The 14,711-nt window shown below is 36.8% G+C and overlaps 2 protein-coding genes across 6 annotated transcripts in view; one reads left to right on the top strand and one right to left on the bottom strand.

Moving 5' to 3' along the window:
• The first annotated feature begins 181 nt into the window (after positions 1–181).
• aph1b (APH1B gamma secretase subunit) lies at positions 182–6,260 on the top strand. Its single transcript, XM_067399570.1, has 6 exons — positions 182–546; positions 1,923–2,093; positions 3,557–3,630; positions 3,712–3,834; positions 3,919–4,046; positions 5,163–6,260. Exons 1-6 carry the CDS (start codon positions 434–436, stop codon positions 5,328–5,330), a joined length of 777 nt encoding a protein of 258 aa, XP_067255671.1. The 5' UTR covers positions 182–433; the 3' UTR covers positions 5,331–6,260.
• Positions 6,261–6,522: 262 nt separating this feature from the next.
• The window catches only part of herc1 (HECT and RLD domain containing E3 ubiquitin protein ligase family member 1), a 54,916-nt gene continuing 46,727 nt past the window's right edge, over positions 6,523–14,711 (bottom strand). For all 5 annotated transcript variants that reach the window (XM_067399562.1, XM_067399567.1, XM_067399563.1 and 2 more), the window contains exons 67-78: positions 13,614–13,736; positions 13,404–13,506; positions 13,117–13,286; positions 12,846–12,984; positions 11,993–12,162; positions 11,693–11,862; positions 11,401–11,566; positions 9,266–9,342; positions 8,926–9,178; positions 7,563–7,715; positions 7,137–7,442; positions 6,523–7,055 (exon numbers count right to left, since the gene is read on the bottom strand). In XM_067399562.1, the coding sequence (XP_067255663.1) occupies positions 6,870–7,055; positions 7,137–7,442; positions 7,563–7,715; positions 8,926–9,178; positions 9,266–9,342; positions 11,401–11,566; positions 11,693–11,862; positions 11,993–12,162; positions 12,846–12,984; positions 13,117–13,286; positions 13,404–13,506; positions 13,614–13,736 (2,016 nt within the window). In that variant the 3' untranslated portion in view covers positions 6,523–6,869. The remainder of the gene's footprint in view (positions 7,056–7,136; positions 7,443–7,562; positions 7,716–8,925; positions 9,179–9,265; positions 9,343–11,400; positions 11,567–11,692; positions 11,863–11,992; positions 12,163–12,845; positions 12,985–13,116; positions 13,287–13,403; positions 13,507–13,613; positions 13,737–14,711) is intronic.

Here is a 14,711-nt window from a genome sequence, read left to right as displayed (position 1 = left end):
TTGAAGTGTCTAAGGGGGGGTGGAGACCTGTTGTACTGTAATCAAGAGTTCATGCTTTTTAAATAATTGTGGTTCAAGTTTCGTAGGACAATAGGAGTGTTAAATAACGGTGGTTAGAAAATAAATTCAGTGGCTGAGGTAAGAAAATTGATATGAAAATAAGAGGAAACATGAAATACACGGTCACATGACTAGGAACCGGAAGTAACCTTAGCCGTTGTGCTGAACTGTTTCAAGCGCAGCGCTGGCTGAACCCATTTAACCTATTTCGAAGAAAACTGGTACAATAAACGCTCCGATAACTCTTGATCCATGTTGCTTATACGAACCAATTGACAGCCGTATGACTCGCTCATGGATGAAGTGTGTTTATAGCCTCCGAGGGTAAAGTGGCAGTCATTTGAGTGAATTAGCAGGTTAGCCGAGCTCCATCATGACTGTGGCAGTGTTTTTCGGCTGTACGTTCATCGCTTTCGGCCCGGCCATCTCTTTGTTTCTGTTTACAATCGCCCGGGACCCGCTGCGTGTCATCTTCCTCATAGCAGGGTAAGTATCAGGGCAGATGTGCTCTCCTCCTCTCCCGGTGTGGCTGACTGAAAGTCCCGTGATACAGCACTTGATCTGGGCTGTGCTGCTTTAGTGAAATCACTAGGATCTGAAGCTTATTAAGAATATTACTATAACACGACAAGCTCACGCAGCTTTGAATGCATGGAACATAAAGATATTTAAAGGAATATCTCAGTTATATCAACTGTTTAAAAGTTTCGGGTCTGTAAGATCTTTTTTTTTTTTTTTTTTGTTGTAGAAATTAATACTTTTATTCAGCATTAAATTGATCCAAATATTTCACCGTTTACTGTATTTGTGATCAAATAAATGCATCCTTGTGTTGTGAGAAGAAGAGACTTCTTACAGACCCCAAACTAACCCTAACAGGGTGAGAAAAATAATGTTTTGTTTTGTTTTTTGGGTGAGCTACTCCTTTAAAGGATTAGTTCACTTCCTGATAATTTACTCACCCCCATGTCATCCAAGATGTTCATGTCTTTCTTTCTTCAGTCGAAAAGAAATTAAGGTTTTCGATGAAAACATTCCAGGATTTTTTTTTCCATATAGTGGACTTCAATGGACCCCAAACGGTTGAAGGTCAAAATTACAGTTTACAGCGATCCCAGACGAGGAATAAGGGTTTTATCTAGAGAAACCATTGCTCATTTGCTAAATTTTTTTTATTTTTTTATTTTGTAAGTTTTAACCATAAATGCTCATCTTGAACTAGCTCTCTTCTTCTTCTTCTTCTTCTTCTTCTTCTTCTTCTTCTTCTTCTTCTTCTTCTTCTTCTTCTTCTTCTCTATTTGAATCCCAGCAGTGTAGACGGCTGCTAAGTGTATTTCTGCCCTCCACAGGTCAAAGTTTGAACTAAATTGTCATGTACAATATGCTAGTGCAAGTATATAACAATTAATTTAAACTTTCTCCAAGGGCAGTAATACACTTCGCAGCATCTACACTGCTGGAATTCAAATAGAGAAGAAGAAGAGAGGTAGTTCAAGATGAGCATTTATGGTTAAAACTTATATAAATTTTTATTTTTTATTTTTTTTAGAAAATGAGTGATGGTTTCACTAGATTAGACCCTTATTTCTCGTCTGGTATCGTGTAGAACGCTTTGAAGCTGCAGTGAAACTGTTATTTTGACCTTCAGTCGTCTGGGGTCCACTGAAGTCCACTATATGGTGAAAAATACAGAAATGTTTTCATCAAAAACCGTCATTTATTTTCGACTGAAGAAAGAAAGACCTAAAGATCTTGGATGACATGGGGGTGAGTAAGTTATCAGGAAATTGTAATTTGAAAGTGAACTACTCCTTTAAGAGCAATAACAAGCAGTCTTTGTAACATGATTGTGTTTGTTTCAGGGCTTTCTTCTGGCTGGTGTCTTTGCTGCTGTCCTCTCTTGTCTGGTTCATCACAGTTCAGGTCAGCAACAAGAACAGTGCGACTCAGCAGAGAGGGCTGCTCATTTTCGGAGTCGTACTTTCTGTTCTGCTCCAGGAGACTTTCAGATATGGTTACTACAGATTGCTGAAGTAAGAATTAACCATCCATTTTCTGTGTTTGAAAAGAGCTACATAATCAATAAACCTAAATATAACAGCATATCATGTTCTTGAGCATCAACTGTATTGATATAACACCTAAGTGGCAGGGCTGTGTTGTGTTTAAACTCTGACGTCATCTATATGTTAGTTTGCACTCTTCTGTGCAAATGGAAGCAAAAATCTTGATCACTCATGTTGCAATTTGTCCAAATTAAATGCCCTCTAGAATGAAAATGTCCCTCCCCTGCAACTGACCAAGAAGTAGTGAATCATGGTTCATGACTATGACATAGCTAAACATATTTGCTTTAACAAAACAAAAACAAAAAATCACTACCATTCAAAAGTTTGGGGTCAGTACATTTTTATTTTTATTTTTTAAGTCTCTTATGCTCACCAAGGCGGCATTTGTTTGAAAAATACAGTAAAAATAGTGATATTGTGAAATATTACAATTTAAAATAACTTTTTTTCCTGTGATGGAAAAGCAGAATTTTCAGAATCATTACACCAGTCTTCAGTGTCACATGATCCTTCAGAAATCATTTTAATATGCTGATTTGATGCTCAAAAAACATTTCTTATTATCATTTAGAGCTGTAAAAAGTACCAACTTCAGTAGTACCAAGTTGGTACTGAAATTTTTAAAATGTGACGCTTTGAGCGCTATTGAGTGGATTCGTAAACACCTGATTGGCCTTTGTGTTCAGGCGCTCATCATATATGTCTGTGATTGGCTAAAATTTCAGTACCAATTGGCACTCTATTATCAATATTGAAAACAAATTTGCTGCTTAATATTTTTGTTGAAACCATGATACATTTTTTAGGATAATTTGATGAATAGAAATTCAAAAGAACAGTGTTTATTTTGAAATTGAAATATTTTGTAACATTATAAATTGTCTACTCTCACTTTTCATCAGTTTAATGACAGTATTTATTTATTTCAATGGTCAATTAGCATAGGATAAGAGTAATAAAGTCAAAATACGAAAAACAAGAAAAAATTCAATCACTAATCTTGATTGGATATTGATGATTCTTCACTGTGATTTGTCATGTTGTTTTAAATACAATGGAGTTTGAATATAATGTTGTTGCCTGATGAAGATCATACGATCGAAACGTTTCTAATAAAGAACTTGTTTACTGTTTTGCAAGTCAATAGTGTGCAGGATTTTCTTGTTTTTTTTTAACATTTTGTTACATTTAAAAACAAATAAAAAATAAATCCTACAGTCCCCAGAACACTAATGTATATCCCACCCAATCCTCCTGTTTTAGTAGGAAATATTTAGCACATGACAGAAAACACTGAACACAAACTCCTCGTCAGGTTTCGTGGGGTCTTTAAATAGCTTAAAGATTACGTCAGTGATTCACATTGGCATTCAATGTTGGTGTTGTGTAGGAGGGTGGTTGTTAACGTCTGTTATTGTATCTCCCAGGAAAGCAAATGAAGGCCTGTTGGCGCTCAGTCAGGAGGACACCATGCCCATCTCCATGCGGCAGCTAGCTTATGGTAAACGTCCATCACACGCTTCTGCTTGTACTGCAATAAACGGCCGATGTTTGTCTAACTATGTGTGTCACTGGTTTGCAGTATCAGGTCTGGGCTTTGGCTTCATGAGTGGTGCGTTTTCTGTGGTCAACATACTCTCGGACTCCTTGGGTCCAGGAACTGTCGGTATCCATGGTGACCCTCAGCATTACTTCATATCCTCAGGTAATGAGATGCAAGTTTGTGTTTGAACCCAGAGAATCATATCCAGTTTGACTCAAATGTTCAGTGTGTGCTTTTTCTCCTCAGCCTTTATGACACTGGCCATTATCTTGCTGCACATGTTCTGGGGGGTCGTTTTCTTCGAGGCGTGTGAGCGACAGAGATGGTGGGCTCTTGGAGCTGTGGTCATCAGTCATCTTATAGTATCATGCCTGGTAAGTCAACACACATCATGCAGGGGTACCAAACATCATCAACTGAATACCTATGGCATAAAATATTTACATGAAGTGTGCCCTGAGATTTTACATTTTTTCTTTTTTTTTTTTTAAGCTTTAATAATTTAACATTACATCTGCATGTTCATAGTTTTCTGATATTGGTTAATGGTCACATGACATGCAAGTAAACATAACTTTTAATCTGTTTTATTTTAGTTTTATTAGTTTAATAATGAACTAAAATAAAATGTAATTCATGTTAATTTTAGTTTAATTTATAGTAATAGTAATTTTATGTGCTTTTTTTTTTGGTCACATATTGCTATTTAGGTTTAATTTATTTTTTATTTCAGTTAGCTTTTGTTTTTATTTATTTCCCTTTAATAATTTTATTAACTTGTTTCATTTTATTGCCTAGGCAACATTTCTAATTTTTTTATATATATATATATATATATATATATATATATATATATATAAATTTTTTTTTTTTTCCAATTAATAATGTTTTTAATAGTTGTAATTAACAATAAAAACCCTGTTTTGATTTGTTTTTTATTTTAAAAGGGCTGCACTAATATAGGGTTTATTATTGTTAATATATTGTTTTAATTATAAGATATAAATAATATATTGCTGTTGTAAATTACAATTTTCCTGTAAAAAAAAAATATAGATATAAAAAAAGATATAAAATATTATATATTTTTTTACTTTGCAAATTACAATGCTAATATTTATATTTAATAATATTAATGAAATTGTGTGAATGTCTAAATAAAGTGAACCTAGCACACAATGCGTGCCCAAAATACATGTTAAACTTACTGCACATACAGATATGTAGTTGGTAAGAAATTTACTGCATTTACTGACGCTGAAAACACTGTGCCTAATCTAAATCGTCGCTATATCAATTTCAGTTTATTTCAGTTAATTGTGCAGCCACATTTATTCTTTTTAATTTGACATTTGATTCAATTATTAGCTTCCATTTGAGAAACACCGCAGTAAAGCATTACTCAGCAACAGACATGACTAACACAGCTGACGAACTCTGATCACAAGTGCATCATGTGAGACATTGCTACTTTTTTTTCCTCCCCACAGACATTTGTGAACCCACACTATCAAGGCAGTCTGATCCCAACCTACATCATACTGTCTATCATGGCGGCCTGGGCGTACTTATATGCTGGAGGATCTTTGAGGAACCTCAAACTCTGCCTCACCTGTAAAGATAAAGATTTCCTGCTGGCCAATCACAGGCCTAGATAACCCATCAGCTACAAACAGGACTTTATCCAAAGACCGGCTCACTGAGCCAGTAGGCTGACAACACGGCCAGCAGCCCTGGACTCTGGGAGGCTTATGGTCTAGGTAGTCTGCGTACGAATGGTTGCCGAGTAACAGGAATTTTATGTCTGCAGATCTTGCACTTTCTGTAATTACCTCCTCTTCCGTTTTCTGTTCTGTACCTCATGTTCTGTGTGTGTGTGAGCGAGACACTGAAACCATGTCAGAGAGAATGTGTGTTTTATACTAAAGAATTATGTCTAGAGCTGCTTTCATATGTGATTTTTTTTTCCTTCGTAGCAGGTTTTAAATGAGGTATTGTATAAGTTTGGCCTTTAAATAGTTTATTCTCCCTCTTATCAGGGTTTCCCCCCTGTATTTTATGTTTAACTGACCAATTAGGCTCATCGTCTGCTAATGAGTCTTAGAAAAGATTCTCTTGTGATCAAACCTGGGAGTATGGTGTTGGGCTGTCCTTTTAATTCATGTCTGTAATCTTGTCTTTTAAAATATCCTCAACTTTCCCTAGGGCAGCAGTTTAATTTTCCCATGTATCGCTATCCCAGTGGTACTTGAATGCATTTAAACTGCTTGGGCTTGAATGAGCAAGGCAGTGGCCACTTTTCAATAAAACCACTACTCTCTATCTACTTTGCAGGAAGCTCTGAATGATATTAAAAACTTAAGTGGGGTCAGTGGTATCTGTTTTGATGTCACTTTTATTGGACTCATGCTTTTAGTTTCCTTTGTAAGATGCAAGACATTTTCATTCATAATAAAGTAGCTTGATTAATTGTAATCGTTCTTTCATGTGCATTTTGTTCTGAGTACATTTGACCCCATGCTGGTCGTGTTTGTAAAGAAACTGGGATATAATTCCTGCTGTGTATCAAGCCATGATTTAATCTCCAATCTCATACATGATTATGTTCTAAAACATTTATTAATTTAATGTGTCCTTGCTGAATAAAAGTATCAAACTAAAAAAAAAAAAACTTGCTGACCCCACACTTTTTTTCTTTTTCCCTTATTTTGATTTTTGAATTTGTGACACATCATAAATGCAGTTTCAGATTCAAACATTTATTGCATCTGACATAAGAAACCTGGTGTAGGCGGTTCAAAAAAATTCAAATAAATACAGATACTCATGTAAAACAATTTCCTAATGAAGCATTATACACAATGTACAATATTCTTTTTTGTCATTTTATACATTTTTTTTTTTTTTTTAAATAAAACACTTTCATGCAGAATATCCTGAAAAAAAGGCAGAGCCAAAAAATTAATAGCGGAGAAAGACTGTGCATTAAGTTGAGAGAAGGAATATACAATCAACACACGTGCGTGTGTGTACATGTGTAAACAGATTGTGCGGCCCACCCAAGCTCTGCTTGATTGCTAAGAAATGAAAGGTGAAATAAAAACACTTGATTATGTGTTTAAGATGTATATGTAATCATAAAAATCATAAAAGCCTGCACTGAATACTAAAGTGAGTCTTAATGTGCGCACATAAGGTCAGTAATCTGTGTCGGATCCCTCTGCATTGTCCACATTACGAGAGAGCATGTAGTTGTCCATGTCGATAGAACGGCAGTTATTAATAGCATAACGCAGCCTCTCCGCCATGACCGGTTGGCTAGAGTAAGGTGGGAGGCGGAGCTGGAAGAAGCACGTCTGAGAGGTGGGAAGACTGTCGTATGGCTTAAGAGAGCAGAGATGCACATTAGTACATAAACACAAATGTATGTCCATCCACACACACAAACATGGCCACATTCTTACCCGGTCCACCTTCATGATCTGGAACCTCTGGGATATGTCAGCAGTGTTAGCTGGCAGACGGGAGCGTCCTGAGACGAAGCGCATAAAGAGCACTCTCTCCTCATTGGAGAACTCCTCCAGCGTCTGCCAGAACCACTGGACCAGCTGCTGCTGCTCATCCACCTCCCTGTACCGGACCACCTTCTTCAGAACCTCCACACTGATCTCCGGCAGCCCGCAGACCATCTGTTCCAGCTGCCGCGCTGTTAGTAAGGAGAGCAAGGGAACAGGGACGATCCAGGACATGCCCTCGCGCACCGCCCCGACCTAACGTGCGTGAATAACAGGATCAGATGACAAGTCATTATATAGGTGTGGATACGCTCCCATATATTTGAGGAAAGGATACACTCATTTAAACACAGTTGAGCATTGAGTTTAACACACCTGGCGATCTATTTCATGCAGGCGATACTCAATGGCGCGCTCTACATACTCCTTCCTATTGGAAAAGGTCAGCGGTATGCTGTTTCCTCCAGGGATGATGGGAACCATTTTCCCATCAGCACTTTGGCCAACAAATGAATCCAGTGGAATCATCTATTGAAAAAGGAAAAGACAAACTTTTTGTTAAAGTTCTAGTTTCTATTAATTAATAATTATAAACAATATAAACCATATGTATGATAAAAATAAAAAAATTGAGTTAAAAGTTTACACTTTCACCAATTAATCTATTGTACTTTTTTAGTCATTTGTGTTTAATCATTAAAGGGTTCTAAAAATATTTTTGCTTATAATTTCTACCTGATAAAGTATATTAGAGCTTGACATTACTAGAAACATTTATATTTGTAATAAATACTTCCATGTCTAAGATTTCATTAAATTTATCATGACTTTCCCGGTCTAAAGAACAAGTTTATCCAGATTTTCAAAGGCTGAGGGAATTCTGGATTTTAAATGAAAATTAAATCTGTTGAGGGTACAAATTAGAATAACTCAATATGTAAGCTGAAATAATATTTCTTAGAGTTAAAGCTGCTGTCCGTAACTTTTTTTTGTGTTCAAAATGTACAAAAAATATATAATGAGTGAGTACATAATGAACCCATTTTCCAAACCATGTTTTTGTCTTACCCTAAGCCTTTGTCTAAGCCTCTCCCAACGTTTTTTTCTCCATTTAACACCTATTTGCCTCCTGTTTGCCACCTGTTTGCCGCTGTCGCCTTTGGCTTGCTTAGTTGGGGACACTTGACATTCAATATTCAACAGTATTCTTGACATTAATTCAACAGTGCTTTTGATCTGCCTGCATTGACACTATTCTTTAAGAGCTGCTGTGCAGCCAAATTATATACCAGTTATCACTGTAAAGCTGCTTTGACACAATCTGCATTGTAAAAAGCGCAATATAAATAAAGGTGACTTGACTTGACCCTGAAATAATAAGTGTTTATATTCTGATTATTTTAGACTGGTCCTGTCGGCACCACTGCGGAGTAGCACAGAACCAGTGTGACTCTTCATAGACATAAACAGAGAGAAGTAGCTCCGGCTACATGCTCTTCCGCAAGACGCATACAGTTCTGTTTTTTTAACCGCTAGAGCACCAAAAGTTACAGACTGCAGCTTTAATTTAGTTTATTTTAAAGTATATTTAGTAGGACATGTATTTTAAGCCATCTTGGGGCCCCTTGGAACTGTGCTGCGGCCCTCCCAGGTTGAGAACCACTAAGTTAGATTGAGCACATGTCCCCTATGAGAAACAAGACTGTAAAAATTAGTATTTTGTGGGCGTCCACTCCACCTCATGGAAGTTCTGCTCTGTGATGCCGCTGTCCTCCAGGTGCAAGATGCTGTTGAGTGTCTGTACGTAGAGCAAATCCACTTCCTCCAGATCCTCAAGGGTGAGAGGAATACAGCACAGCTGCTTCCACACCATTGGAGCGAGATGCAGGTCTAGAGGCTTCTTAGTGCGGATGGCCACTCCCATAAGAATACCCAGGAACTTGAACTGCAGCAGATGCTCTTCCAGACAGGCTGAGGGATTCAGCAAGAACCTGAGGCCACACAAAGTTCATGAAGACCTGATCAGTTCATGAGTTTAGCGGAATACAATATTAAGACATTTGTCTGTCGGCACTCACCTGTCTCGGTTGTAGCCCACCTCTGCTGCAGCGTTGGGAGAAGGGATAAGAAGGTCCACCACTCCTGTCTCCAGCTCCTATACAGAGCGACATGCCTCAATTAAACATTCGTTCATTTTTCATGAGATGTCATGATGTGATGTGATTATATTAGTGCTGTCAATTGATTTTTTAAAAAAGGACTGCATTTATTGCATTCAAATTATTTATCCCTTTTTTATATTTAATAAGTAGTGCAGTCAAGCAATTAATCGCATCCAAGATAAAAGTTTGCGTTTACATAATATATATATATATATATATATGTGTGTGTGTGTGTACGGTGTATATATTATGTATATATACACACACATACATGTGTACATTTAAGAAATATTTACATGTATATATTATTATTGTAGCAAATTAGCTCAAAATAAATATGAATAATTAATCATAACTAGTTATAATTAATAATTAATATTTTAATCAGTTAATAAAATTAACTGAATGTAATAAAATTAATATTACAATCAATTAACCTGTTGTTCAATGAACACACAGTGTTAATTGTTTATTAACTAAGAAATGTTCATTTCCAGGTTATGGGAAATAATCTTATTCTACTAAAAGCCTGTAGTCAGGACCGACATGAATAGGGACTCCCGTACATGAGCGCAAAACACGGACAACCTTACGTGTGACATGAACAAGACTTTATTAACTAGACTAAACACTTAAACTACTCTAACATTCACACACATACATGCATACAGTTTACCAAGAGAGAGAGAGAAAGCAGAGTACAGGAAGCAAGAAGTTACAGCATTGTTGGACATTCAGCAGATCAACAGCCTTGAGCAAACCATCAGTTTAGTTTTAACAGGCCCTTCTTTAAAAGGGGTAAGGATACTCAATGTATCCGATAATGAGACTAAGTTTGATACTTGCATGTCTCTCCAAGTTGAATTAAAACTGTCCTGATGCAATTTGTGGAGGCTCCTGTTGAATCTTTGCTGATATTTTCTTGACGAAAGAGAACCGGCTGGATTCAGAGGATCTTTGGTGAATGGAAGGTCTAGGCCGAGGCCTGGCACAAGCTTGGGGTTCCTTAGAAGCTTCTAGCTTCTTAAAGCATCATCTTGACGTCAGCATTCATCAGTAAAAGAGAAGAAGAGGAGGAAGAGCAGGAAGATAGGGGGTTCCTTGTGATCAGTGAATATAAGGGGTGAAGATGTCACACCCTCTTGAGGTGTCTGAGCCAATAAGGAGTTCCCCTTTCAGAGGGAAGTTTTACGAGTCTTTGTTCTGTAGCAAGATATTAGCATAAGACACTGGATTGGATGAATGAGAGAATAACCTTCTAGATTCTTATAATACTAATGTGTCACAGAGTTAGTAACATGTGACATAAATTACCAAATAGGAAATGAAAGTTGGAGTCCGTAGATACCAAGCATGCTGCCAATGTGATCTCAGTTAACTATACATTTGCAACTATGGAACATTAATACCAAAATAGTTCAAAAGAGAGAATTAATGCATAGAATAAAGCCTATAAAAGGAAAGTCATGAGATGGGAAACTTGGATACATGTTTATACATTTCCCAAGTGGTTATATAGAGAATACATAGGATTAAGAGAGTTTATTTGTCCTTCTCAGGAAGAATGAGTCACTAGTCTCTCCAGAATTCTTCTGGATCATAAAAGTACCATATAACTGTAACAGGACACCTAGGTTGGCCTGTGTGCTAGCAACATTGGGATGCTGGTTACAGTTTTAGGGGGATGAGTTCAGAGAACTTTGATAGGGAGAGTGAGTTTATGGGTAATTCATTAAATACAATGAATAATTGTGTGGCTGATTGGTCCAGACGTTACATTATTATTTTATTATAATATTTTATATATAAATATAATTTATTTTTGTTAAAAATATATATGCATGTGTGTGTATTTATATATACATAAATATACACAGTACACACATATATTATGTAAACCTTTATTTTGGATGCGATTAATCACAATTAATCATTTGACAGCACTAATAAAAAGCATCCTCTTCTGTTAACAGAAAATATTAAAAATCACAGAAAGTAACATTATTTTCAACAGCCCTACATTATATAGATCACAGTTGGGATCACCATACCTGGCACATCTCTGTGATTGTGTCGTCAAACACCCCTCCAGCATCATCTGCCCCCTCCCCCACGAGCTTGACTTTCCAGGCTCGTGACGGCAGCCTCAGATCAGATGCGTTCAGTTTCACAACCTGCCTAGCAATCTGCACAAAGATGGGTTTACACTTCCTCCCTCTGATAAAACAGAAAAAAAAAATAAGATGTTAAAATTCTTACATTCTACATCTAATAAAAAGTAGGCAAAGATTAGGAATTAAATGTGTAAGCAGTGTTCTGGTTACAATTCTGAACATGACTGACCGTGTAGAGATTCTTTTGACTGTGATCTGTGGGCCGTAGTTCTTCCCCTGCACCATGGTTTTTCCGATGGAGCGCACCATGGGCAGTGTGTAAACTCTAGGGGCCAGCAGGGGCCTCAGCTGACCCTGGACTATACCCCACGTACCTGCATTATAGCGTGACGTGCAGCTCTGAAATCAAAATGAGTCAAGATTGCAACATCACAGTCAGTGCTCATAGGGTTTTGTCCAACAGACTCAAAGTAAATCAATAAATCGATGCAAACATGACATGTTTGTGCGTGTTTGAGTGCGTGTATACCTGGTTGTTGGGGCTGAGGTTCAGCAGTCTCCATGAGGAGTACATGAGGTCAGAGAAGTGGTAGAGCAGGCGCAGTCGGGCCCTCAGAGCCTCCATACTGACCTCTCTTAGGGCACTGTACTGAGGAGGCACACACACGGGCAAGCCCAGCTGCAGAGGCACTGATGAACCTGAATACACAAACAATTCATCTCAACAACTGATGATCACACCTATGCTTGTTTTTTTTTTTTACATAATCGTGTAAAACTGAATGAATTTAAAGTATTGGGTCTAATTACGATTTTTAGAAATAACTGATTATTTGCCACCCAACTAAGGATTTTTAAGTGAATTTACAGATAACAGGTCTGTCAAATTCATGCGAAACTTAGTACATCACATAGGAGGCGAGTTAAATGACAAAATGACATACAAAAACAATGGGTTTCATTTGTTAAAGTCTCAGTGGTTTAACTGGATTGCTTTGCAATGTGTTAACACACACATATTATATATATATATATATATATATATATATATATATATATATATATATATATATATATATATATATATATACACACACACACACACACGCATATATATGTATATGTATATATCTATATCTATCTATATGTATGTATGTGTATATGTATGTGTATATGTATGTGTATATATATATATATATATATATATATATATATATATATATATATATATATATATATATATATATATATATATATATATATATATATATATATATATATATATATAATTCAGTTTTATAGAACATTGAAATTAAATAATAATAATAATAATAATAATAATAATAGAGTCAGAGTTCTAGCCAGTGTTTGTGTGTCTGTACCTGGAGCACGTGGTGGTACAGGCGGTGCAGTCCATGCTGCACTGTGGCAACGGCCGGCAGATATCTGCTGGATGTTTTTGCCTTGTAAAGCACTGATGAGGGTCGGCTCTCTGACATGGTTGGTGTGGCCCAAGCCCAGCTTAAAAAAAAAATAATAATAATAATTTAAAATTAAAATACCAAACTGTTGCAAACCATACCGTTCTTCAACTAATATGTAAAAACAATGGCAAAAATAATGATTTTGTTAAGCCCCCTACTAAACACACACCTGTCCCTCTGAGTTGCTCCCCCAGGCGTAAACATCTCCAGTTGAAGAGAGTGAAAGCGTGTGCTCGGCACCAACAACCACATCCTCTATAAACACACCCATTAAAGCAGGGACCTGCTGAGGCCGGTTATGATTTCGAGCTCGTCCCTCCGGCAGACCAATTAAACGATCTGTTACATTAAAGTAAAAACATTAAAAACCCCAATGTTCTGGATGCTTTGACAGTTTACAGAAGTGTACAGTTTCTCCCTGAGACAAGTATGCGTCCATGTCTGCACATGACTTACCCTGCCCAAACGTGTACACATTTCCATCTTTGGTTAGAGCAACTGAGAACTGCGTGCCACATGCCACCTTCTTTATTCCAATTCCACACAAAACATCCACTTTCTGTAAAAAAACAAACACTTAATTTAGTAAAGAGTTTATGAAATGTAATATGCTTAGTTGTGTATTCTTGTGATGGTGTTGTCATATAAATGTGTCAGTAGTGGTACCTGTGGGGAAGATTTGGCTGTCGAGTTTCCCAATCCCAGTTTGCCATAATCTCCATCTCCAAACGCCCAGACGGTCATACCATCAGCCGATACTGCCAAAGTGTGATTAAGCCCACATGCAACCTACACACAGATATGAACAAATAAAATTGTGCATATGTAAAGTGCCATTCAAAAGTTCACACTCTGGGATTCAGCCTAATTTAAAGGCCCACTGAAGTGTGTCTTGAATCACGCAGCATTATTCAGTGTTGATGTAATTTCACTGAAACAGGAAGACAGGATGGGATATATCGAACAGCTCTGCCCCTTTTTTAAAATAGCCAATAGCGTTTTGTTTATATCACAGCTGGGACAGAGCTGTTGAGCTTGGTAAAGCCTCAGTTTCCTTCTAATCTCTAACCGTTTCTCCTCCTAATGTCCTATATAACGCTTTAAAATACAGCATTCTGTGCAGAATTCAAATGGGTCCGATGCGTATTGTGGTCTGCGCTGACTCTCACATATGATCCACTTTGTGCTATCGTGTCTCTGGAGCGGAGCAGACTGTGTGCGCTGAGGTTCACGTGACACTAACGTGAAACCAGACTCCATTTGCCTCAATGGAAAGCATATTTAAACTTAATCGTTCCCTATCCCCTATATAGTGCACTATGTAGAAACTAGCAAATGTGTGACCGATTTCAGCCACAGCCCTATTTGTAATGTAGGGGGTGAAATGCTTTACATTCTAGAGAGCATTTGATTGGACAGAAAATTTGATGAGAAGCTGAAGTGCAGCGTTATCAAAATCATTGATCCATATTGGCAGAAGTGAGAGACTGAGTTTCGAATGCTTATATCTTCTAAATATAAATTATGTCATTGTTTTGGACCACACTAGCTTATAGAAAAGAGTAAAGCTAACATATTCATACATTAAATTTAGATTTCATGGTGCCTTTAAACCTTTAAATCAAGTTTTAGAACTTGAAATTAAAAGCAAAAGAGGATAAATGAAATGCCTTCATGAAACAACATTCATGAAACAAATTTAATTTCATTAACAAAATATTTGATATTAATAAAATTACTAATACATTAAAATGTAATATATTA

The sequence above is a fragment of the Chanodichthys erythropterus genome, chromosome 11 (assembly GCF_024489055.1).
Source record: "Chanodichthys erythropterus isolate Z2021 chromosome 11, ASM2448905v1, whole genome shotgun sequence".
NCBI classification, from domain to species: Eukaryota; Metazoa; Chordata; class Actinopteri; order Cypriniformes; family Xenocyprididae; genus Chanodichthys; species Chanodichthys erythropterus.
This window is presented reverse-complemented; position numbering and strand designations above follow the sequence as displayed.